Source organism: Meriones unguiculatus (genome assembly GCF_030254825.1).
Source record: "Meriones unguiculatus strain TT.TT164.6M chromosome 13 unlocalized genomic scaffold, Bangor_MerUng_6.1 Chr13_unordered_Scaffold_45, whole genome shotgun sequence".
Lineage (NCBI taxonomy): Eukaryota > Metazoa > Chordata > Mammalia > Rodentia > Muridae > Meriones > Meriones unguiculatus.
The window spans coordinates 2,669,060-2,695,726 of record NW_026843652.1 but is presented as its reverse complement, the minus strand read 5'-3'; the positions used below and the strand labels follow the sequence as shown (position 1 = coordinate 2,695,726).

The 26,667-nt window shown below is 41.3% G+C and overlaps 1 protein-coding gene and 1 long non-coding RNA gene across 4 annotated transcripts; both read right to left on the bottom strand.

Moving 5' to 3' along the window:
* Nucleotides 1-1,690: 1,690 nt before the first annotated feature.
* Nucleotides 1,691-9,396, bottom strand: LOC132651302 (uncharacterized). 2 transcript variants are annotated; one of them, XR_009589055.1, is made up of 3 exons: nt 8,240-9,386; nt 3,775-3,816; nt 1,691-3,214 (listed from the first exon to the last, which is right to left on the bottom strand). It is a non-coding gene; the product is annotated as an uncharacterized LOC132651302 (long non-coding RNA). The 2 variants fall into 2 exon arrangements; XR_009589054.1 differs by lacking the exon at nt 3,775-3,816 and having other exon boundaries at nt 8,240-9,396.
* Nucleotides 9,397-11,190: 1,794 nt separating this feature from the next.
* LOC132651295 (zinc finger protein 394-like) lies at nt 11,191-26,487 on the bottom strand. 2 transcript variants are annotated; one of them, XM_060376524.1, is made up of 7 exons: nt 25,936-26,487; nt 25,412-25,538; nt 24,624-25,096; nt 23,968-24,071; nt 21,871-21,940; nt 20,106-20,333; nt 11,191-11,440 (listed from the first exon to the last, which is right to left on the bottom strand). In XM_060376524.1, the coding sequence occupies exons 1-3, from the start codon at nt 26,281-26,283 to the stop codon at nt 24,639-24,641; spliced, it is 933 nt and encodes a 310-aa protein (XP_060232507.1). In that variant the 5' UTR covers nt 26,284-26,487; the 3' UTR covers nt 11,191-11,440; nt 20,106-20,333; nt 21,871-21,940; nt 23,968-24,071; nt 24,624-24,638. The 2 variants fall into 2 exon arrangements, with proteins under 2 accessions (XP_060232507.1, XP_060232508.1); XM_060376525.1 differs by having other exon boundaries at nt 24,905-25,096.
* Between the last annotated feature and the right edge of the window lie 180 nt (nt 26,488-26,667).

Genomic DNA, 26,667 nt, shown 5'->3' with positions numbered 1-26,667 from the left:
TTTTTCTTAATAGCCAGAATATGGAAACAACCTAGATGGCCCTCAACAGAGGAATGAATATAGAAATTGTGGTATATTTATACAATGGAATACTACTCAGCAATTAAAAACAAGAAAATTATGAAATTTGTAGGCAAATGGATGAAACTAGAAAATATCATGAATGAAGTATCCCAGAAACAGAAAAAACACATATGTAATATACTCACTTATAAGTATATAATAGCCATATAAGATGAACATACTAAAATGTATAGTACTAAAGAAGCTAAAACAAGGAGGACCCTATGTAAGAAGCTACAACCTCGATCAGAAGGACAAACAGGATAAGACTTTGGAAGTAGGGAACAGAACACAGGGAACAAAACAGGAGCCTTCCACGGGGTCCACTGAAAGACTCTACCCATCAGGATATTGAAGGAGACACTGAGACTCATAGTCAAATTTTGGACAGAGGGCAGAGATTATGGAAAAATGGGGAGATAAAAAGAGCTGGAAGGGACAGGTGCTCCACAAGGAGACTAACAGAGCCAAAAAACCTGGTCCCAGGGTGGCCTGCATAGACTGGTACTCCAACCAAGGACCATGCAGAGAGAGAACCTAGAAGCTCTGCATATAGGAAGTCCCTACGCTGCCCAGTTTCCAAGTGGGTACCCTAGAAAGGGGTTCATGGGCTCTCTCTGACATGGACTCAGTTGTCAGCCTTTGATAACCCCTCCCTGGGGGTGGAGGGTGGGGTGCAGCTTTAACAGGCCACAGAGAAAGATGTCATCCCTGATGAGAACTGATGGGCTAGGTTCAGATAGAAGAGGAGGAGGTCCTCCCCTGTCAGTGGACTAGGGGAGGGGCATAGAGAGATTGAGTCAGACTGGGAAGAGAGTGGGATGGGGGTGGAGGTGGGGGCTACAGCTGGGATACAAAGTGAATAAACTGCAATAAACAAAAAATAAAGCAAAAAAGATTAGAAATAAAATATTAAAGAATAGCTTAAAAATTTTCCTCATTTCTCTATAGAGAAAAATTATAGTTTCACTATAAGCATAATTTTCAAACCTCAAGAGGCCAAACTATAAAAAGAAAATCAAGAAAAAAAAACATTAAAAAAGGGTGAAGGACATGGAACAATAAAAATTGTGGAGAATATTTAAGTATTTAAGTTTTATAAGACTGTAAGAACAAAAAAAGAAATAAAACTTTATCACATAAGGAAAAGCTGAAAGTATCTATTTTCAATCATCTGCACTATACAAAAGGCTATTTGTTGCAGCCTTCAACTTTCAATATATCTGGAAGTAGTAAGCATCACTAAGTTTTCCAAGAAGCATCTCTTTGTAAATGTTCCCAGGCTGTTAGAGAATTTTAAGCCCAAAGGACTGTGGACTCAATTTGCAAGTTTTGAACTAAATGACACACAGAGGTCTTTTTCCTTCTAAGTCTTAGTAAACTACAAAGAGAGCAAAGCTTAGATTTTTGGTCATCCTTACACAGTCAGAACATTCTTGCGTGCTGAATACACAGGCAAGGACAAAAAGAATAAATGCTCATGACAGAATTCCTCCATCTGTGATGCTGTGGAGGACACTAGAATTTTCAACTGTGAGGCACGCACACAGTTTTTCAAACATATCAAAACCTTTCCAGAATGTAACTTGTTCATGGGCGCTCCTAAAGAAAATATTATGAAATAAAACAAATTGGGAATATTTTTATTAAAAAAAATTGTTGCAGGATAAAATAGAAAACCACTAGGACCTTGAATGAAAATCAGTAGAAATAATTATTTTAAAGGAACTGAATCTATGTCACAATATTGTTTAAAGACATCAGAGAGATTGTTGACATACAATACTGAACATTTGCCACAGTTAAAATCAATCAAGAAGAGGCAAGAGAACATTCATATACAGGAATATCTCTTTTTCTCTTTCCTGAAGATAGACATATCTGGTTCAGCAAAGCTGGTGAGAGTGCTCTCCAATTTATGTTACTGGCTAGTACTTAACTTTATACTACACTTTTTGTTTAATTACTGTTTTGTATAACCTAGAACTGGTATGAAGAACATATCACTTTGTTGATCTAAAATTTTTTTAATAATAAACACCTTTGTTACTCTAGTACAATTTCTACAGTGATATGTTAGAATATTGACTCCAAATGTGTTTTATAACCACTAGCATTTACAAAAGTAAAAAACATGGTGATTCTTTCAGCTACGTGTCATCCAATTCTTAGGAAGGAATGTTCTGAATTCTACATAATAGTTAAACTGATGATCTGCACTGAATCCAATCATGTAAAAACAATATTAGAATTAGAAGAATAGAAAATTATTTGATATGGGTGTAACTCAGTGTATAGTATGTATGAGGTCATGAACTCTATCCCAAGCACCAAACACACAGTTAGTATCTCTCTCTCTCTCTCTCTCTCTCTCTCTCTCTCTCACACACACACACACACACACACACACACACACTCAAGTCTATAAAGGTGATTTTTAAGCAGAAGTTATCCTTATGCCTAGGAGAGTCACACAAATATATAAAAAAGAAGCCAAGACTATATAGCTGGGCTTTAAAATAAGGTGTGAGAGTGCATATTGAGAGAAAGAGAAAGAATACAGGACATAGTTAAATATGTAAAATGTCACCAATCAGGTAAATATGAAGATCAAATGTTAATTCTTGGTAATATTTTGCTTAAAATTTATGTTAATCTTCTATTATTAGAATCATTTATGATTAGACAAATTTATTTTACAATATAAGCAATAATGGAAAAACATGTAAGTCTATATATAAACAATAACAACCAGGAGAAAACAATTTAATTATGGTAGGAGCATTTGGATTGAAACTGTATGTTAGTGGATCATTTAATAAAATTATTTTCTCTTTGGTGACACTGTAGCTAACATGAAACAATCTTGCTTCATATTGCTTTCTACATATCACACTGTAAATACATTTATGTGCATGGAATATACATATTGTTTCTACATACCACTGCCTAAATTCTCACTCTCTCTCCTGTACCCTCTTCTTATATCTCCATATTTCATTATTTTACAAATTGTCTCTCTCCTAGTCATGAACACAGAATGTCATTTTTGGTTTTATATTCACATATATTAGCACAGCTTATGATGTCCTCAATGAATATCTTCAATGGAAGAGGTTTCCTGTTTCCCTTCTTGGCATCATTCATGGCTCTGCTCAAATGCAATTAAAAAAAAACACAATACAATAAAATGAATCGATGAGTAGAGTATTACAAGCTAATCATTGTCAATATTTTATCAATATTATCTTAGCTTTAAACACAACTTCTGGACTATGCATTATTAGAATTGAGAATATTCAAAATGTTTCAGAAAGAAAGACATGGTCATATAATAGCACATTGATCTAGCAAGCACATCCAGTCTTCAAAATTTTTGTCTGTGAGGGAAGGGCAGAAACCTCCTTGACTTCAAAGCAGAAAGCATCAGATGATTTGAGCATACATGGGAGAGTAACATCTACTGAGTGGAAATTAAAATAAGTCTGGAGAAGACTGCTTCCTCCAATAGAAAGAGGAGATGATGAAGAGCATAGCATATAGAACTTCCTCATAATTAAGCAAAATATGCATTTGAACAAGAAAATTTAAAGCAGTAGCTAGGAAACATGTAATCAACAGCATAGTTTAAAACAGTCTATGAAACACATTTAAAAAAATACAGCAGACTGCCATTGCTTTATCAATGAGGAATTAAAATGAGTAAAATACCTTTAGAGAAAACAGTACCACTGCTCTTTCTAGTCCATGAAACTATAATTTAAAAAGTGAAAAAAATTAGGCTATTGAAAAATTCTATGGTATTTAATATTATTCCTCATTAAAAATAATATAAAGCCAATTTTCATCTGTAAGCATGCAGGTGTAGCTGGCATTCTTCACACGACTGGCTGCTGTTAGATCTGTTATTTCACTGGAAAACATACATGATTGGAATTAAACAATAGTGGTGATGCTGGTTGGGAATGTCTTGTTCACATAGAAAGGAATTATTATTTCATTATTCACACTAATGCAAACATAAAGAATATGACCTTTGGTTAGAACATACACTTAAACAGGGAAAACAACTTTTACAATAAAAATTGTTCATTATTTTCTGATATGAATTATAGAATTGGCATGAGAGACATTAGTTCCTAGAAAACTAGTGCTTTATCTGTGTGAAACATAAGAACAATTCCTTTGGTGCTAATTAATAATGAGCCCACCTGTATTTAATTGTAGCATGTAACAATCAAATATAAAATGGTTTAAGATGAAAGTGGCAAACTAAGATTTCATGAAGTGAAAAGTATTATGTTGAATGAGTTAGACAATAGTTATATTGGATATATTCAATGGGTCTTATCACCATCAACATTATTTTGTTGATGAACATCTTTTTTATCCAAAGTACAACCCTTACCCATTTCGCTATTCTTTTCTACAATCTTTTTTAATTGATTTACTTTATAACTTATTCACTTCGTATACTTGTTGTAATTTCCTCCCTTATTTCCTCCCAATCATGCCCTCCCTCCTTCTTCTCTTCCCCTGCACCTCCCAGAGTCTATTGATAGAGAAGCAACTCCTGCCCTTCCATCTGACTCTAGCTTATCAGGTCTCATAAGGACTGGATGCATTGTCTTCCTCTGTGGCTTCATAAGGCTGCCCACAACCCCTCAGGGGGAGGTGATCAAAGAGCCAACCACTGAGTTCATCTCAGAGACAGCTCCTCTTCTACATACTAGGGAACCCACTTGGACACTGAGATGCCATGGGCTATATCTGTGCAGCAGTTCTAGACTATCTGCATGCATGGTCCTTCCTTGGAGAATCAGTCTCAGAAAAGACACCTGGGCCCAGATTTTTTGGTTCTGTTGCTCTCCTTGTGGAGCTCCTGTCCCCTCCAGGTCTTTCTGTCTCCCCCTTCTTACATAAGGTTCTATGCACTTTGCCCAAAGTTTGGCTATGAGTCTCAGCATCTCCTTTGCAAGATCCAGCTTTACAACTCCTAGGCATATATCCAAAATATCCTCAAATATACAAGGAAATTTGCTCAACCATGTTCATAGCAGCTTTATTCATAATAGACAGAATCTGCAAAGAACCAAGATGTCCCTTAATGGAGGGATACGGCAATTGTGGTACATTTACACAATGGAATACTACTCAGCAATAAAAACAAGGATATCATGAAATTTGTAGGCAAATACTAGGAACTAGGAAAAATCATCCTAAGTTATCCCAGAAGGAGAAAGATACACATAGTATATACTCACTTGTAAGTGGATATTAGACATAATATATAGGGTAAACATACTAAAATCTGTATACCTAAAGAAGCTAAGTAAGAAGGATGACCCTGGGTAAGATGCTCAATTCTCATTCATGAATGCAAATGGGACAGACATTGAAAGAGGGAGAAAACAGGGAACAGGAAAGAATCCTACCACACAAGGCCACTGAAAGACTCAGTCCACTATTCTTAATTCTACTATTTTATAGACCTATGCCAGGTACTGTTTTTCATTCATAAGCTAAAATGTGAATTATTTCAAATTTCTGAAAATTATGATCCTTGTTGCCAGGAACATTCAGATACATTTTATTTCTCTTTTGCCATGGTTCTACATCCATAAATGGAGCTGCATATCTATTCTGAAATTCTCTGTGACTGATTCTTGACAAGAGACTCTCACCTTTCATGTTTCCACTATTAACTCCTCACCCACTTTATATTCTGCCTGAAACCACACCTATCAGAAGGGTGGATTATGCTTGTGGCCCTCAATATGCAAGTGTAAACAGATAATACATCTAATATCACCAAATTAAAAGGTGACACAGACAGAAACATCAAAGGAATTTGGTTATATGCATTATTGAAAATGCCTGGTGCATATTTAATAGAATGTGCACTACTGTCAATTTGACTTTCAAACTTCACTCCTTCATAAAAATAAAAGTTTAATGGGAATAATGTCAGTAAATACTTTATATATCCCTAGACATATTCTAGGGACATATTCTCTCATATTCCAGATGGGAGAAACACTGTAATTTAACATAGAAAATCTTCAGATATTGCCACACCAACTCCAGTATTGTCTGTGTAGCATGACAATGGCTGTGCTGCCAGACGGGAGATACGTTTCCCTCGGGAATAAGCTCCCTGGAGGTCTCTGGCAAAGTGCTTGCCCCTGGCCACCTAAGCCAAAAAGACGTACTCCAAGATTCCTACGCTTCCTCGGTTGAGGGGTTGAATTAATGAGCTTTTTGTTGTTTCTCTATGATTCTTGGAATAGCACAATTAACTATTCAAGGAAACACATTTCTGATAATTAAAAGCTTTAGCAAGAATAGAGTGGAAGAAAAATAAAATTTTAGAAGTAGTGAATCAGATTCAGTATCAGGAACTGCTTGTGGAACATCCAGACATTATAGATAATGAAAGAGAAAGAGCTTTAGGTCTTTCTAAGGAAAATATTTCATCAGGATCTGTCAAGATAAATGCTCTGGGTGTTCCCACTGCAGTCATTCCATGGAAGGAAGCATTACAAGATTAGGGGAAAATAGTGGGCTCCTCCTCTAGGAAAAGATAGCATGGGAAAGTACAGAACTACTGCAGAACCATTACCATACACAGGTGTTTATGATGAAGCAGGAATAAGATGGGTAAACATAGGATGTCAGAAGGTTTTATGTTATACTATGAGTTTTATGGACAGACTGGCTCGAGCGTGTCCCCCTTGGTGCCTTATCTCTAAGGAGGATCATAAATCTTTAGCCAACTTGGCTCGGAGGACCATAACAGCCCCTGGCTTTCCCCTTCACCGGTTAGTAACAATGAAACTGCATAAATAACCATGAGTTTGAGGTTTTATGTCCTTTGTTTGCTTTGATTAAAAGCTTTTAGGCCAAGATTTCTTGTGGGCACTGCTTTATGCCTGGTTACACTTTCGAGTTAAAATGTAAACTTTGTATTGTTGGTAAAAGTCTAAATGTTCAGGGAAGTATGCCAACTTCAGGGTGTTTCTTTATGTAATCACTATAAAATTGTTAGCTTGACTTCAGTAAATCGCAGCAGATTCAAAACCTTCTTGGTGTCGTGTCTGTCTGTCATCGCTGAACCCGTGCCTTCCTGAGTATCCAAATCACTGATTCTCCTGTGGTTGTGGGACCTGACTGGGTCGGTCTGTGGCAAGACATATTACCAAAGGACAAGAAAATATTGAGAGAACAACACAAAGATGATCTTCTTCCTCAAGTCTACAGAAATGCTTTCCAGGTTAAGAGTAAAGTCACAGAACCCAGAAGTTTATACAACTTGCAAGCACTTGTGTTGAGTCAACTCTGTAATGAGACTAGACATATGGACAGAGGAATGAAGGGGGTTGCCTGTCTTTAAATCTTAATGTGGAAAAGACATATGAATTCTGGTATACACTTGCATAGAACAGGTTTACACTACATAATCTTTGTGATTCCAAACTTCATATTCAAGATATTCTCAGTATACCGTGATCACATCTTCTCTTGAAAGATCAGAATGTGAATTTGAAATTTACCTGTAGTGCACAAATCAACTGTGTCTCCTGTGATATTCTAATGACACTGGTCCTCACCTGTTGAATATAGACACCAGTGATATTCTGCTGCACAGACATTTAAGACCTTTTGCAGTCTAAGGGTAACTATTTTTATCTGTACAATCAAATACAACTTTTAGGAAATTAACTTGAGGGTATAGGATTTTTTCAAAATCAATTATACTATGCAATATCACTGAGGAGAGATTAATTTATGTGCTTTCAAAACACAGAAAATACCAGGTCATTTTGCAGTGAGGAATGTGAAGAATGAGGTAAGGCCTGGTCCTGTCATGTTCTTCATATAACACAATGCACTTCATTTTCTCCCCAAGGATTTTGTGGAGTCCTGATGAACATCACAGATCAAAATCTTAAAAAACCTACTTACATATAGAAATGTGTGTGATGAAAAGTATAGACACACTCGGTCATCACAGAAGTGGAAAACTTGAGTTGGCAGCCTACATACAATCACACTAATAAATTATTTAGTAAATATTCTGGAGAAGAGATTTATATTTTCCATGTGAGTTACCATTATTCTGACACAAAATTTCTACAGCCAGATTTTTTCTGAACATAGATCCAAGCTGTCTTACCGAAAAGTGACAACAAGATGTTCCTTGGGACAAAACAGGTGAATGGACTTGCAAGCAGAACTGCTCTCTGTCCTGAATATGTCCACAAAGTCATCTATCCATAAGTTACTCAGTGAAATGGACCCTTATTTTAAACCTTTCTTCTGTCTAGAAAGAGAATCAAGTATCGGTTAATTTGCTTTTCATTGTAGTTGGAATTCTTGTAGTAAGACCCAGTTCTTCCTGTCCCAAAGCAGAGGAGGACTCATCCCCCTCTATGATCAAGGCATAGCTTATGCCATGGTACACAGACCTCAACAAAGCCTGTGTTGAAAAAAGTCACTCGGTACACACAAACGGTCACAAATACCTGTAGACTGGTCTTTTTCTGATTGGTGTTTTGTAGTATAGGTATACTATGGATTTTAAAGGCTTAGCATTTTTAGAAAGCTATCTCTTTCAATATTTCTCCCCCCCCGCCACTTGGCTAAATACTAACCTTTTTTGCATTATTTCCATATCAAAAATTAGTTAAGAATTTTATATTAACTTTGATAACCTTTTCAAAATAAATACTATAGAAATACTGTCTGACATAATAATATTCACATTCCATTGTCCTTTACCCTGTACTAAGTAGTCATGCCAGCTTACTGCTGTTGCTCCTTCAGTGAACCTACGATGTGCAAGTAACACAAAGAGGATTCTTTTTTCCAGTAACCTCATCAACTGATTACAAATGTCATCTTATCAAGCATTCTAATGTTATCAAAAGCATTCTTGAAAAACAATTACCTGGGAGTTTGTCTTCACAATTTTATATGAAGTTGGTTCTTTGAGAATTTCACACACATATACAATGTTGATTAATTTTTCTCACTCTCTCCTTTCTATCTCCTGAGAGTTCTTCCCACATTTGTGATTCTTTTGTATTATTTTTATGACGGGCTGAGAATTTTCTGAGGCATTTGTTATGTAAACCTGGATATGGAATTCTTCATTGGATACTGGTGAGCTAATATGTGGCTACACAACTAAACATAAGGACTCTGACTCTCTCAGGTTCAGGAGAAATCAGGTGACAAGTATAAACCCTGATTCAAAAATCCTAAACGTAAATACTTCTAAAATCCAAAACGTGAAGATTTCCCACCCATCTAACATAATATGCTATAGTGAAAACACAAGCACATCATGTAACATATGCTTCAGGATACACATACACACACCTCAGATATATGAAATATTCATATTTGCATTTGCTTTCCACCGTCAAGACATACTGAATGCATATATGTGTGTGTATGAATGTATATATACATACATGTGTATGCATATATGAACCAAAACTGGGAAGTAATGCTTAATGAAACCTGTAACTTCTAATATTTATTAGAAATAATCTGCAATGAAAATGGAAAAATGACAACCATCTCATAAGCTTGATAATCCTCTTTTCATGATATAAATGATAATCTCAAAACAGTTTTAATTACTGTTCCAATTCAACCAAAAATGAACAGCTTTTCTTTTAAGAAATCAAACATTTTAGTTTTCATTATCCTCAAAAGTGAAAGTGAAATTCACTTCACAAATACATCTGATAGAAAATGATCAGTATCTTTTTTTTTAAATTTGAAATGAGTTGATTACTATTTTTCAAAATAAAATGAGAATTTCCAATTGTGGACTAAAGTGGAGCTGAGGAGAACTGACGAGAAAGATGGACAGATTGGACATACAGCTGGGCCATTCACTTAGGTTAGGCCTACACTGCTTAGACACTAAGTCACCCTTTTCTAGGGTGGGAGCTTACAGTGAGAGAAAAATGTTGAGGGTTGAGAGTTTTCTCTCAAGAGTTGAGAGACAAATGTATGTATTTGGTTGTCTATAATGTATAGAAGAACTCTCTTCTGCACCTTTAATAATTTTTTTCATAATTTACGAAATGGATCTTCAGGAATATTACTCAATGACTGGAAAATTTACCCCCAAACTGAGAAGACTGTTTTATTGATGTCTGTCCTAAAATCTATTTATATACTTATGAGAATGCCCCTTAAAATATGTATTTGATGAGGTCAGGACCAATTTTATTCCTTTCAGAATAATATGAAGGCTATGATCATGGCTCCTCAAGATTACATGTGATGTGGTCCTAGAAAACACCTCCATGCTCATATGTAACAATGCAAATATATATATATATATATATATATATTCAATCACAGCAATCCTTAGCATCTACAGGATCACCAAGCAGGACCTACTTGGTTCCAGCAGTTTCTCTGATGAGTGCAGGAATAGTGTCTGCTTCTCATCTCTTCACACTAATTTGGAAATTATGATTTCAGAGGCTTATATATATCATCTCCTTTGAGCAAACAATATAAGTGATTTTATCTTTCATATTTTAAATAGTGTCAGAAAAATTTTAGTGTAGTCCACAAACTTCCAATACTTGTAAGTTAGCTTCAAAATAACTATAATTGCTGACATGTGCTACTACATCTCTCTCCTTTTCAAGATTGTTACTATTCTTTCCTCAATTCAAACAGCAGAATCACACTTTAAATAATTCATTTTTTATAATATGACTAAAACATTTGTGATGACAAAGTGAAAATGTGTACAGAAGAGAGTCCACTAAGCTTCAACCCTACTTCAAAAAGTCTGTACCACTGTGAAATTTTGAGAGTAAGAGAAATACCCCTCCCATAGGAAGAGCGGACCAATTGGCTATCTAATATCAAATGGACAGTCCTGAAAACACATATACAATTAACATTATACTGAATGAGCTGATTATATTTATATAGTTAGGAATATCCACACACATATATGTACCTTAATATACATATACTTCTGTAACAATAATTAATTAAAAAAGAAGCTATGATTTTAAAAGAGACCAAGTAAGGGAACATGAGAGGATGTGTAATAAGAAATAAAATGGGGAAATAATGAAGTAATTATAAAGCAATACATAAATCAAAACTATTTTATTTTTGTACAGTAAAGCCTAATCAAAGTGGCAGGCATGAGGGACATACTCAAAGGTTATTAGACACAACCAAAATATCATCAAACAAGGAGAGATGTTGTTTTTTTCTTGTTCTGTCTCAGGAGCCTTGGCATAGCGAGGTTCAGTACATTCCATTGGTGGTGAACTCCTCACAGGCTTCCACGTAGTTTATGGATTCTCCTAGGACAGGTCTCGACCTAACAGAACAGGTATTCAGTGGATAATTACAAGACTGATATCCATACTAAATTTCAAAGGGTGCACAGTTTTAAAACACAGGCTCAATTCCCAAAGCAGGATTCTGTTGAGCTATAAGCATATTTAAAATGAAATAGGAAGAGGACACTTAGGAAGGGAAGTATTGGGAAGAGATTGGAGAAACAGGCTTTTTTTTCCAGAAGTGATCAACTTGAGAGTCATGAGAAGACTCAAGTTTGAAGAAGTGTAGCTGGTAGGATATAGATCAGTGTTTAACACTTTAATACAGTTACTCATGTCATAGGATACAACCATAAAATTATTTTATGGTTATTATGCTTTATTATTATAAAATTATTTCATTGCTACTTTATAACTGTAATTTTGTTACTGTTATGAATTCTAATATAAGTCTCTGATAGGAAGATATCAAATATAGCATCTCCAAAGGTGAGACCCACTTGCCCAGAGTGAGGAAGGGGGTGAAGTAATTGTATTTCAACTAAAATCATTTTTTAATTTGAGTAATAAAGACTATCCATTATTAATAAAGTTTGCCAATATTATTCATGATTTAAAAATTAAAGCAGGAAGCACATTGCAAAGCATCATATTGGAGAGAAAAAGAAATACTAGAGTAATTCACAAAAAGGACATATTGATGCCAAACATTAAATGAAGGCCAAAGTAGGTGACTCCTAAAAATTGGCCATTGTAGTAGCAACATGGATATCATTGTTCACCCTAATGCAATATGTGTGCAATAAGAGGCAAAATACTTGGTGCAAAACATGGTGAAATGTATATTTATCCCCATTTATTAATTCCTAATACTTTTAACCTATCAAAGTTCCACCTGAAAAAGGCAATATGGAGATGTCATTAACCCTGTGAACCTTAGGGCCTAACAGATGTAAAAATCATAGGTTTTCAAAGGGAATATGCTTTACTGAGATAGAAAGCTTCATGCACAAGAAAGTCAGACAGCATTGATGTCTACAGAGGAGGATACTTGCTTATTAGTATATAGTAAAGGCTAAAGACATGTAGAATTGTGACTGAAACAACCTGGAAGATACTCGGTAAATCTCATGATCAAATATGTAGTATACAAGACACAAGATAATCATGAAGAGATCATTTAAAATTAGAATGCCTATTTCTTTAAATGATTGAATTTTGTTGATAGTAAACTGTACCTTCTGTAAACTGTGTAGTTTAATATGTATAATTTTACAGTATTAAATGAGATAGCAAAACTCTACCAAACTGTAAAGTACTTTATAAAGATTTTCTACTCAATACTTCTTCTTTCAAATGGCTGAAACATTGGAATGCAGGAAAAAATACTGATACTAAACAATATTCATAAAGAATTTGTGATACAGTTCTTAAATAGCAAAAGAAGTCATTTTCCTTGCCTCTGGCAAAAGGGACATATGGCACTCCATTGACCTGTGATATCAGAATATCAGCACCAATGCTGGCCTGCACGTCAAGTGAAGGGGAAACAAAAGTACTTCTTACACATCTCAGAACCCACACCTGTATTCCTGTCATTCCCAAACAAGCCTAACTCCTCCTGCACTCTTCTAACTCCCAAAATATTCTAGTGTAATTATCCCTTTATGAAGGCAGTTTCTTTACTTGTCTGAGCTATCTCCACCTTTCTGTCTTAATATTGTTTCTTTTCTCCTAGACAGTTTGGTCACATGAAATATGTTTTTCTCCCCTCTCGTATGAACTTTTCTAGAATCCTCTGAAAATTTTTAATCTTTTATCCACAATAAAAGTCTTTCCTGTAATCATCTAAGATTTGGTGTTTTTTCCTGTTATCCAGATCATATAATTGAACATTTAAAATATATCTGTACTTAAGTGACTATTACGCTGCTAAAAACAAGGAATATACAGAGATCCCATAGCTTTGAGTTAGAAAACACTTAATGAAATGAATGAAAGTGTCAAAGAAAGACAGCAGTCAATGGTTTTCAATATGCACATAAATGAAAGGTATGTAATGTAAAGGTACGTTAAAAGTAGTACTAATTCAGTTTTATGATAACAGAATTGAAAGTAAATGAGCACGTTTGGAAAACAGTTGTCTAATCTGAATCTATATCAAAATATTGAGATTTAGGTTTGAAAGAACACAAAATATGTTAGAAACAATAAAAGTCTGTTGAAAACCAGAGAGTTTTCAGATTTTAAGGTTGAAATCTGATGCAAATTTAAAACAAATCCTTGTAGTCAGGATGAGTACCAAAATTAGATGCTACAGAGAATAGTCCTCACTCATAACTTGGTCAGATATACAAACACCTTTTTTCTTTATAGCTCAGAGCATACTTCAGGTATTTTTTTCTTTTTTTTAGGGAATGGTACTAAATTGTAGTATGAGTATTTTTTCATGAATCTGGGTTTACATAATCTGAATGAATCAAGACATGCTTCTTGAAACCATTAGTGTACCATGAAAACCATAATAGTCATTTAAAAATACCTTTACAGTGGAGCCTAGAATGGAGAATCTTTCACTGGGCACAAATTAAGCTTTTCTCTCATGGCACCAAACAAAAACTGCTACAGCAGTTTGTAGACAAACTACTGAAGAGCACACATTCTGTAGTAGTCAGAGGGAGAAACCACTGTGATGTCAACATTCCAAGGCTCAGGCCATAACTGACAAAGTGACACATGCATTTCACTTCTTTCAAACTGTTGACTTTATAAAACAGTGATTTTGAACAATTCTTGAACAATATGTGTTTGGAATAACATTTTCACAACCATATATGTGTGTATGTTTGTGTAAAAGATATATGTATAGATGACAGATAGGTGATTGATGTTAGACAGGATAGATACCTGTAAGATGTGTTCCAAAATAGGAGGAATACCTTTATAAAACATCATGATAGACTAGGGTCAAATAGAAGGGGAAGAGGACCTTCCCTATCAGTGCATTAGGGGAGGGGCATAGCAGGAGAGGAGGGTGAGATTGGGAGATGAGGGAGGGGGCCATAACCGCAATGTAATTTGAATAAATTGTAATAAACGTTAATAATAACAGCAATATTAAAAAGAGAGTATGTATAAAAAATCATGACATTTATATTCATCTCCAAAGATTATTAATTCCTAATTCTTTTGACCTGCTAAAGGCCCATGTGAAAAAAGGCTTCATGCAAAATCATTAAGACTGTGTACCTTGGAGTCTAAGAAATGCAAAAATCATAGCATACTTCAAAGATGAATATGCTTTACTAAGATACAGTCAGAAAGCTTCATGCACAGAGAAGTTAGAACGTTTTAAAGATTGGAGAGAAGTGCACATGCTTATTAGTGTATAGTAAATTTTATATATTAATCCTAGAGACACAAAGAATTGTGACTGAAACAAGGGAGATACTCTGTAAGTTTCCTAATAAAGAAATGTAGTATACCTTGGACATAAAATAATCACAGACAAATCGTTCAAAATTAGAATGCCTGTGTTTAAAATGATTGTATTTGGTGATAGGAATAATTTTTGCTTTCTTGAAGTGTGTAATTTCATTAATATGTGTAATTATACATTTCTAATTAAGACAGAAAAACTCTACCAAACTATAAAGTTCTTCATAAAGATATTCTGCTGAATAAATGATTTTTAAAATGTGATACATGAGTATGGGAAATAAAAACACATTAGAAGGACATCTATATAGTGACATGCTGTAACTAAACCCATTATTTTTAAAATAGTAGTGAAATAGTCCAGCAAATTAGCCATTCTCCTTGCTCTGACAAAAGGGTCATATGGCTTTCTATTGACCTGTGACTCCTATCAAGATATCAACACCCATGGTGGTCTCCAGGTTCCTTGAAGGGGATGTAAATGGACTTTTTATACATCTCAAAACACCCATCTAGATTCCTATACTTTCCCAAACAGCCTCAACTCTTTCTGCACTATCCTAATTTCCTAAGTAGTCTAGAAATATCCTGATTTTTTTACACTAAATAATTTATTTATAAATTTCACATCTTCATTCCAGGCCCCGGCCCTTCTCTCCTCACAATCCCACCATCATTCTCCCCTCCCTCATTCCCTCTTTCTCTTCAGAGAGGGTCACTCTGTGTACCAACCCACCCTGACACATAACATGAGGTAGGACTAAGAGCTTCCTCTCTCACTAAGGACAGGCAAGACAGCCCTGCTAGGGGAAAAGGAACTAAAAGGCTAGCAACAGAGTCAGAGACAGCCCTCAGTCCAATTGTTTGGGGACCCACATGTTGACCAAGATATACATCTGCTACATATGTGTAGGTGGACCTAGGTCCAGCCTGTGCATTTATGAAAGCATAGTTTGTCTCTGTCTAAGCTATCTCTACTTTTCTCCTAATATTCTCCATTCTCTTCTAGACAGTCTTGGTCATATCACGTCTGCTTCTTTTTTTCTTTGCTCTGAACTCTTCCAGGTACCTCTGAACATCTTTCCTCTCTGACCCATAATAAAACTATTCCCTGTAATAACAGAGTGGCTACTATTTTACTGGTTTGTCTACTGCTCCTGTTCATAAAGTTGGAATATTTAAAGTATATATTTTATTAAGTGAATATTACCATGCCTAAGTCATTTTATTTCATTCAAGGAATATGTACTGACAAGCCATAGTTTTTACTTGGGAAGGATTAAAGATCCCTGTGAATTGAACAGTCAAAGAGAGACATCAGCCAAGGCTGTCATCAAATGCATCTGGCAATAATGTAAAGGTATTTTATAAAATATTGCCAATGCAGTTTCATAATAAAATTGAAATTAAATGAGTAAGTCTGGAAAGTCATTCCTATCTAGCAGAATCAGTGTTCACATATTGAGAAATATATGTTTGAAACCAGAAAGTTGTTGAATTTGGGGCTGAAATTTAAGCAGTTTCCAACAAAACTTTGTTGGCATAGTGGGTAATACAACTAGATGAAAGAGAAAATAATCTCTCATATCTTGGGCATATAGTTTTGAAGATACATAGCTATCATTCTCGTGTATAATAACTCAAAGCATACCTCTCTGTCATGATAACTTTGTTTCTTTGGGGGAATGGTACTGATTATTGCTAACGGAGTAGCTTTTCATGAGAAAACTGTTAAGAATTAGGTCACAGGTTCTAGAGAACTCAAGACAGAACACTTCCTGAAACCATTAGTCTAGCATGAAAATCATAATGAGCATTTTAAAATACCTTTACATCGGAGCCTGGAATAGAGAACCTTTCAGTGGGCAAAAAATTATCCTTTTCTTTCCTGGCACTAACCAAAATGGCTACAGCAGTTTGTAGACAAACCACTGAAGTATAAACATTCTGTAGTAGTCAGGGGGAGAAGCCACTGTGATATCAACATTCTAAGGCTCAAGCCATAACTGACAAAGGGACACATGCATTTCAAATATTGACTTTAAGACATTGATTTAAAAAAAATTTTTTTGAACCACGTGTTTCGAAGAAATAACATATTCAAAACTGTGTGTGTGTGTATGTGTGTGTAATAGATATATGATATAGACGATAGAGGATAGATGTTAGATGGAAGGATAGATAACTGTAATGATATCAGTGTAACAATAGGAGGAATACTTATACAGGGTCAAATAGGAGGAATACTTGTATAGGTTCAAATAAAAGGGGAGAACTAGGGTAGGGGTGTAAGGCGAGAAGAGGGAAGGAGGGTGGGATTGGGAAGAGATGAGAGAGGGGGCCACAGCCACAATATAATTTGAATAAATTGAAATAAATGAAAATAATAATAATATTTAAAAGACAGTAATATAAAAATATCATGAAATTTATATTCATCTCCAAAGATTATCAGTTCCTAATTTTTTAACCTGTTAAAGGCCCAGGTGAAAAAAGGCAGCATGCAGAATCATTAAAACTGTGAACTGTGGTGTCTAACACATGCAAAAATCATAGAATACTTTAAAGGTGAATGTGCTTTACTGAGACATGGTCAGAAAGCTTCATGCACAGAGAAGTCAGAAAGCTTGGAAGAGTGGAGAGGAGTGCACATGCTTATTAGTATACAGTAAATTTTATATATTAATCCTAGATACACAAAGAATTGTAACTGAAACATGGGAGATGCTCTGTACATTAGTTAATAAAATATGTATTATACTTCGGACATATAATAATCATGGACAAATCATTCAAAATTAGAATTACCTGTGTTTATGGTGATTGTATTTGATGATAGTAATAATTTTTGACTTCTGCAAAGTGTGTAATTTCATTAATACATGTAATTATACAGTTTTCATTAAGATAGAAAAATTCTACCAGACTGTTAGGTTCTTCCTAAAAATATTCTGCCGAATTATGATTTTAAAAATATGACACATGTGAATATGGGAAATAAAAACACATAAGAAGGAAATCTATATAGTGGCATGTGATAACTAAACCCAATACTTTTTAAAAGGACATAATAGGTATGAAGAGCGTAATCAGGCTTTCCTAATAGTTTAAACTTGTTAGGTTCCAGGAAGTGCAATTATCCAAAAATGTCAGTCCTGGAACTGCTCAACACGCAGTTATCAAAGGAATTCTGGTGATTAGAAACAAAGAACAACAAAAACAAACAAACAAACAAACAAACACACATACCAAAAACAGCATTCATCCAGAATTAGTGAAATAGTCCTTGTCCAGCAAAATAACCATTTTTCTTGCTGTGACAAAAGGAACATACTGCTCTTTATCAGGATATTAACACCTATGATGGCTTCCGGGCTGTCTGAAGGGGGAGTAAATGTACTCGTTATACACCTCAAAACACCCATCTAGATTCCTGTGCCTTCCCAAACAGCCTCTCTTTCTGCACTATCCTAATTTTTTAAATATTCTAGAAATTACCCTGTCTTTCCACCAATTAATTAATTAATTTCATACCTTCATCACAGGCCCCCATCCCTTCTCTCCTCACAGTCCCACCATTATTATTTACTCCCACTTGACCTCATTCTCTTCAGAGAGGCTCACTATGTGTACCAATCCACCCTGACATATCACATGAGGCAGGACTAAGAACATCCTCTCTCAATAATGACAGGCAAGATAGCCCGGCTAGGGGAAACGGAACTAAGGGCAAGCAACAGAGTCAGTGAAAGCTCTCAGTCTAATTGTTAAGGGACCCACATGTTGACCAAGCTGTACACCCGCTATGAGGGGGGCCCTAGGTCCAGCCTGTGCATTGATGAAAGCATACTTTGTCTATCTAAGCTACCTCTACTTTTCTCCTAATATTCTCTATTTTCTTTAAGACAGTCTTGGTCATATCAAGTCTGCTTCTTTTTCTCTCTGATCTGAACTCTTCCAGGTGCCTCTAAACATTTTTCCTCTCTCATCCATAATAAAATTACTCACTGTAATAATGGACCAGCTGCTATTTTGCTGGTTTTTCTGCTGTCCCTGCTCATACAGTTTGAATATTTAAAGTAGATATTTTATTAAGTGAGTATTACTATGTCCAAAACATGTTACTTCTTTTAAGGAGCCCTGGTCCTACTGCGGGTGGCTCCTCCTCACATGCTGTGGAGGCCCTAGATGGATGAATCCAGGATCTGGAGAAAGCAGAGCTCTGCTAGCCCTGGAGACCTTGGCTCTCTGCCACACTGCTGTACTCCCTGGCCTCAGAGCATGGAATTTCCTTCCCCAAGAGGTCATATCACCTCCAGCTGCATAGCCTTCCTCCTTTCTTCCCTCTTTCCATTCCTTCCTTCCCTCACTCCTTCCTTCCATCCTTCCCTCCTCCCTTCATTTCTCCCTTTCCTCCCTCCTACTTCTTCTTCCCCTCACTGCATGGCCCTGGCTGGCCTGGAACTCTGTATACCAGGCTGCCTCCAACTCCACGGAGACCAATCCTCATCTGACTCCTGGAATTAAAGACATGTGTCCCTAAGTCTGGACCTTTATTTCAGGATTTATTTATGTCATTTTGTTTTTTTGAGACAGGGTCTCTCTACACAGCCCTGGCTGTTCTGGACTTGCTCTGTAGACCAGGCTGGCCTTGAACTCACAGAGATGCCCCTTCCTCCGCCTCCCTGAGTACTGGGGTCACAGGCATGCTACACCACCCAGCTAATTTATGTATGCATGTACGCATGTATGTACACATGTATGTATGCATGTATGTATGTACGTATTTTTGGACACACCACATGTGTGCCTGGTGTCTGTGGAAGGTGGAAGAGCATCAGATTCCATGGACCTGGTTGTGAGCTGACAAAGGGGGTGTCTGAAAACAAATCCTGAGGCCTAGGCGAGTGCTCTTTTTAACTGCTGAGCCATCACTCCAGGCCCTATACTACTTTTTGTATTATCACACTTGTTGCATGAGTGCATGTGTGTGTTGCGTGCATGTTCTATCGTCTCAGCTCACTGCATTATTTTTTGGTGTGTGTGGGGGTAAGGTTCTATCATCTAGCTCAGGCTGGCACCAAGCTCAGAGCAATCCTTCTGCTTCAGCCTCCCAAGCCTGGCCATTCCAGGACTAAGTCCAAGGCCAACTGTGTAAACTGTGAAGTTGTGTCTGTGCACAGCTGTGCTGTGTGGGCTGCTAGCTTCAACACGGCACCAACCTTTCCTGAGGATGAGGGTGGCTCGGAGCCAACGTCCACCCACCTGCTGGGGGCTGTGCTCCCCTTAGGGACTCCAATGCCGGCTCTTCAGCAGACACTGCGGCAGGGCGGCTCAGTGGATAGTGCGTGCATGGCCTGGTCTGCACCCCAGCACTGCCGACCACCACTGGAGAGACATATCTTGAAATCCCAGATCATCATGGCCCCGTCGATGCCCGTGGTGCAGAATTTTCGACAGTCTTGCTGGTCTACCTTGTAAATTGACACATGGCTAAAAGAAGAGTGAGACCATGATGTATGTGGAGGGAGTGAGGCCATTCCCCCAAGCCCCACACCGACGGATAGCTGGGGGTGCACTAGGCTCCAGATCCCTCAGGGCTACATGACGAGACCCTGTCCTAGAGTGGGAGGGCTCATCACTCACCCGGGATGTGGTCCAGCAGGTAAGCCCAAGACTACATCAGGCCTTGGCCAGGTCCCCAGAGCCATACACTGGGTACTGGTGTTTGCATAGAGCCCTACCCATCTGAAGGTGGAGGCAGGAAGGTTACAAGTTCAAGGTCAGGGAGCTACAGGGATGGCTCAGCGGTTGAGAGTGCTGGCTACTCTTCCAGAGGTCTTGAAAGAGTCCCAGGACTCACATGGTGGCTCACAGCCATCTGGTGTCAGAGGAGAAGGAGAGTGAAAAGGAGGGAGAAAGAGAGATAGGGAGGGAAAGAGACGGAGAGAGAGAGGAAGGGAGAGAGAACGGGAGAGAGGGAGAGAGGAGTAAGAGAGAGGGAGAGAACGGGAGAAAAGAGAGGGACAGAGAGAAAGGGAGAAAGAAGGAGAGAGGCAGAGAGAGGAAGGGAGAGTGAGAGAAAGAGGGAGAGAGAGAGGAGGGAAAAGGAGGGGGAAGGAGATGAAGGTAAAGGGAGAGAGAAGGGGAATGGAGAAGTAAGGAAAAGGGGAGGGAGAGGGAGACAGGAGAGAGAGTGAGGAAGGGGGAAGGAGAGGGAGGGGAAGGCAGCAGGGAGGAAGACAGGGAGGGAAGGAGGAAAGGCCACAGCCTCAGCACGGGGCTGGTAGGGACAGAACAGGGCTCAGCAGATGCGGACACAAAGAACTACTTTCTCCTTCCAAGCTCAAAAGTGACCGGAGCATGGCTGAAGCCAACCAGTCCTCAACAAGGCCTCTGAGAGCAGCCTGCTTGGGCGGCCAGACCCTTCCTGGCTTTTGAAATCGGCCTTCAGGAGTTCCAGGTTCCATCCCAATCCACAACCCCAAAGGAAACAAACAAATAGGGAGACTTCTTATAGAGCCTTCACCCCAAGATGCCTGCAGAGCTGGGCAGACAAGGGACACCAGGGTGAGCCAACTTCACCCTGCAGAGCTTTCAGAGACAGCCTCCTCCTCCTCCTCAGATGCCAGCTTGGCTGGACTCGAGCGTTGAGGCAACAGCACAGCCCGTGAGAAGGGCCTTTACACACTCACTATCATTTCAGGTTGTTATTAGTTCATTATGCTGTGTGTTTGGTACACAGGTCAGCGGACGACTGTGAGAATCTGTTCTCTCCCTTCTCTGTGTGGGCTCTGGGCAGCACATGCACCTTGTTTGACTGCCACAGCCAAGTGGCACCATGCAAGTAGGTACACTGTGTGCGGGGAACTGTGTACAGGGGAGGGTGTGAGGGGCACATCCCGGGACTGGCACAGGCAGGTGACACCCAGCTAGGGTGCCCACTGTGGGAAAGTGTGTGCGGGGGAGGGTGTGTGAGGCAAGTCCTGGGCCCAGCACAGGAGGCATCCCAGGAGGGGCACACACTCACCTCGGCCACGATGCTCTTCTCTGAGGACAAACTGAGCAGTGGTAGAAATTCTGTCTTCAGAGTCGACACACTGCACAGGGGAAACACGCATCACACATGGTTCTCCTCCTTTGTGAAGTGCACACTGAGGACCAAACTCGGGCAGTGCCACCTTCACATGAGGGTCCTACCCTGCAGACCAGAATGGCCTCGAACGCATGATCCCTTTGCCTCGGCTCCCTGGATGATGGGACTGTGGGCCTGCGCCACCGTGTCTGGCTTGTAAGAGTGTATTCATGTGAAAGGGTGAAAGCTTGACACCAAGATCTCTGACATGACCTACGAGGTCGGCTCTTTGACTTCCCCCACCACCACCCGAGAGAGGAGCAGTCTTGCCAGGCCACAGAGGAGGACATTATAGCCAGTCCTGATGAGACCTGATAGACTAGGGTTATATGGAAGGGGGGGACTTCCCCTAGCAGTAGACTGGGGGAGGAGCAGGGAGGAGAGGAGGGAGGAAGGGATGATGGGGAGGGAGGGATGACAGAAAGGGAGGGTGGCAGGGATGATGAGGAGGGAGGAAGGGATGATATGGAGGGAGGGATGACAGGAAGGGAGGATGGCAGGGATGATGAGGAGGGAGGAAGGGATGATGTGGAGGGAGGGAGAGATGTGGGGAGGGAAGGAGGGATGATGCAGGAAAGAAGGAGGGTTGGTGGGGAGAAAGGGAGGAATGACAGGGAGGAAGAGATGATGGGAGGAATGACAGGGGGAGGGAGGGAGCTACAGCTGGGCTACAAATAAACTATAATTAATACAAAAAACAGAAATTTAATTTAACAAACAAAACAAAATGCAAACAACCAAAAAACAAAATAAAAGCTTGACACCAGCAAAGCTGTCGCAGAGCACAGTTCTGCCATGGTAACCCTTTCACAAGAGAACTAGTAGAGTCAGCACGGGGAGGACGACGTCCGAACTGTCCACGCCACTGCATTCTCACAGGGTGGCCAGGAGGAGGCCATAACCCAGGCACATTCCTAGGCTGGCCGGGGGGGGGGGGGGGGGGCGAAGGGGGTGGGGGAGGGGGGGCAAGTGCCAAGCCGCCTGAAAGCGGACTCTGGGCTTCTTCCCTTGCCACCGAGCCACCTTCACCAGTCTGGTGACAAAGCACCATTCAGACTCTTCCCGAAGACCTGGGGTGGCACGAAGGCAGGAGAAAGATGGCCCCTGTCCTGTTTGGGGTGGTGTCAGGGGAAGGAGCTGAGGGCGTGCATGTGCCGGGTGGTGGCAGCAACTTCAGCTCTGGTTTCCTGGGACAAAGACCGGGCTGGTCTTGAACTTCTGAGCCTCCTGCGCCACCACACTTCCCATCTCCCTGGGGGCTGGTGGGGACCACAGATGTGAGAGACATTCAGGCATCTGTGGAGCCATCTTCCCAGCTCCCAGCCATCATCTTCATGAGGGTGGCTGGGACCAGGCCTGCTGTCTACAGGTGCTTCTTGAAGGGCAGGTGTGGGTTACTGACCCCCAGTGAGACCCAGCTGCTCTATCCTGGGAGCTGTATACACTCCCCCTAGCTACAGTGCTCTAGGTTACTGTGTCGAGAGTGACTGTGGCCAACTGTATACACTTCCTCCAGCTGCCAAGGAGAGCGTGTCCAGATCGGTAGCTGTCCACCCTTCCCCTCGCTGCCGTGTAGGGCCAGCATGTATAGATCGCTAACTGTACCCCCCAACCCTCCCCCCAGCCAGGAGAGGACTCACTGAACACTCTTGGAGGTGTTGGCCACAGACACTGTGCTGTCGTGGCTGACCCAGGCCAGGCGGCTCCCGATGGCCGAGCAGCTAACGCTGTGCACCCAGCCACCAGCACAGCTGCTGCAGTGCTGGGTTTACAGGCGTGCAGCACCTACCGGGCTTCTGCAGTGCTGGGGGAAGGTAACCAGCTCAGCAAGTTCTCTAGCTGCTGAGCCACATCCCAGCCCCAGCTCCTTTTCTAGACAAAGAAGCTCTCTTTATCACCAAGCTGCTCACAAGGTACTGTACTTTGCAAATAAAGGAGCCCAATGGGTACCTTGTCAGTGCTGAGCAACAGGCAGTGCCCATTTATCCTCACCTGGATTTGAAGTCACATGATGCTACAGCCAGCAAAATGTTGTTGGGGTGCCAGCCCAAGCTGAGGACTGTGGAATGGGCTTCTTAATGTGCTTGCTCACCCACCTGAGGAAGGAAAAAAACCTAGTTTACACTGTCTTCACAGATAAAAACAGCGGCATTTTCCAAGCCGCCCCATAAACCCCCTCCAAATAAAACTGATCTATATGTTTATAAAAACCATTTCAATTCTGAAATCCACAGACAATGTTAGCTACATTTATGGAGTAGTTTCATGGGCTCCCTACAGTGCACAGCTGCTCCTGCTGAAGGCTGGCTTGCTCTCTGTCAGGGAAGAGCTTCCTACACAGAGTTCAGGCTGCCTCCGACTTCCTGTGAACCCCACACTGGTCTCAAAATAAAGCTAGAATCACAGGCCTGTGCACCACACTGGCCCGAGGGGCTGACATACAGCTCACGTCCAGGGACTACATGTCCGACCACAGTAAGGTCCAGTCCACCTATGACCTCTCAGCGAACACATACAGTCAACTGCTCCAAGGCAGTCAGGAGAAAATGCTTTCTACATGAATTAAGAAGAGTTGGGGGCTGGGAAGAAAAGGATGGAGAGGAAGAGATGAAGTAGGAAGGAAGGGAAGTGAGATTAGCATGGCTCACCAGTCCTTTTCAGACTCAAAGTAGCAGACGGAGGAGATGAGCTGGGCTCCACTCCCCACAGCAAACTCGTTCTCCAGTGGGGACTACTTCACAAAAGTGGTAAAGTTGATCCTGAGCAAGGGCAAGGGCGGTGACAACCTCCTCAAAGTTGTCACTTCTCCAAAGCCCCTCCTCCTTGGCCCCACAGGGGACCTGTGAGATGGCTGTGCACCCCGGCTCTCCACTTCTCCAAAGCTCTTCCTCGTTGACCCCACAGGGGACGTGCATGGTAGCTGTGGTACCTTGGCTCTCCTGGAGAACCCTGGGGGTGTGGCGGTGGCAGGACAGCATCTTTAGGTAGTTTCTCTTCCCTGTTGAGGTCCGTCCTTGGGGGCGCGCCTTGTACCAGGCCTGCGCAGGCTTGACCTCCTTCTTGCAGTCCTTCTCCTGCTTTGGGATCAGGATGGGGTTCCAGGCAGCTTGGTTCTCCAGGCCTGAAATGCGAGAATGTGAGCAGAGAGAGAACGGGCCCAGCCCGGGACTCCAATGTCAGTGTCAGGACCCGTGGTCTCGGTTGGGTTGGGGGGGGAGGTGTCAATCTATAAGAACTATTCCCCTGGGCGCTTGTGGAGAGGGAGGTGTGTGGGGGGGTGGGAACTGGGGGATTCTGGGAAGAAGAGGAATTCCAGAGGCAGGAGGACAGGAACTGGGGCATTCTGGGAAGGGTGTTTCATCACAGCATCCGGGAGGAGACCCTGGCTCACTAGAGTCATGCGGACCACAGGGCATCAGAGAGGAGCCTCACTCACCGGGCAAGGCCGTGCTCCCATAGTCCTCAGTGCTCTCTTTGCACAAGCCATTCTGGGGGGCCGCGGCCAGCTGCTGCCACTCTCCCCGGGTCGGTGATCCAGCCTTGGCCTTGAAAGTCGGGGTGCCCTGGAGGTGTGCAAGACCTCAGTTAGTGCTCGCTTTCTCTGCTGAGAGCGAGGAGCTGGTGAGCCGAGTAGCAGGGTAACAAAGCGACCCACGTCACCTCGACTGGACTCAGGGACCCCTGAAACGCGACTTCGGGGCTAGCTTGAGCTAGCCAGCATCTCCAGACAGCTTTGACTGGGCTGAATGTGCGGAAGGGAGACAAGGGGAGCGCCAGTGTCCACCTCCTCCTCACTGCTAATCAGGGAACAAGGGGACCAGCTACAACCCTGCTGCACCTTCTTGGGCCTAGACTGTGGATCTTGTTCAACCCCAAAGTGCGCCCTTCCCTCTCGGAGCTCTTGACACAGCGGTGGGAAGACTCATTCGCCTGCGGTCTCGGGGTTTGGGGGGTCCTCACCTGCGGGGAGGCCGGGTGCAGGGCGCGCGCCCAGGCCCCTGCCTCCTCCCCGCTCTCGGGGGGCAGGTGGCGCACGGGGTCCTGCAGCCGGCGCGCGAGGAGGCTGAGGAACTGCTCGAGGACCAGCAGCTCCAGCATCCGCTCCTCGGAGCGCCGCTCGGGCCGCAGCCAGCGGCGGCACAGCTCCCGCCGGCGGCTCAGCGCCTCCTCCGGGCCGGACACGTCCCCGGAGCGCAGCCGCCAGAAGCATCTCCGGGAGGTTTCGGGGTCTCGCCAGTCCCCGGGATCCTTCTCTTCCTCCTCCGCTTCTGCTTTCAACGCCAACACGACCGCGCAGGCCACCGCCATCGCAGCCTCCGGGGCCACGAGACCCCGATGAGATTCCCGGAAAGCGGGGCGCGCGGCCACCGTTTCCCCCAAAACACCGCCACGACAGCTCACGACCCCGGCCAGCGCGCCAGCGGGAGAGAAAAAAAAAAACCAGGCCGGAAGTGCGTCATCAACCCACGCCTACCCCGGACAGAGAGATACAAAAGCCGGGCCCGTCGTGTGTCTCTCCATGCGCATCTCCGCCTCGCAGCGTTTATAATGCTGGAAACAGCGCGCATGAGATTTTGGGATTTGTAGGCGACTCAGGGTCCACGGTCCAGGCAACGGACAGGGAAGGAATCAAACTCGGGACTACGAGCAATCCCAGAATGCATTGCGCCACGTGGACGCCATTTTTATAGT

What these genes read in the sequence shown, in the direction of transcription:
- LOC132651295 (XM_060376524.1), bottom strand. Translation starts at nt 26,283, where the DNA reads ATGGCGGTGGCCTGCGCGGTCGTGTTGGCGTTGAAAGCAGAAGCGGAG. An exon ending in TGCACCCGGCCTCCCCGCAG is followed by an intron (nt 25,539 to 25,935) that starts GTGAGGACCCCC and finishes GCACACCTCCAG; the next exon opens with GGCACCCCGACTTTCAAGGC. An exon ending in TGGGAGCACGGCCTTGCCCG is followed by an intron (nt 25,097 to 25,411) that starts GTGAGTGAGGCT and finishes CTCGCATTTCAG; the next exon opens with GCCTGGAGAACCAAGCTGCC.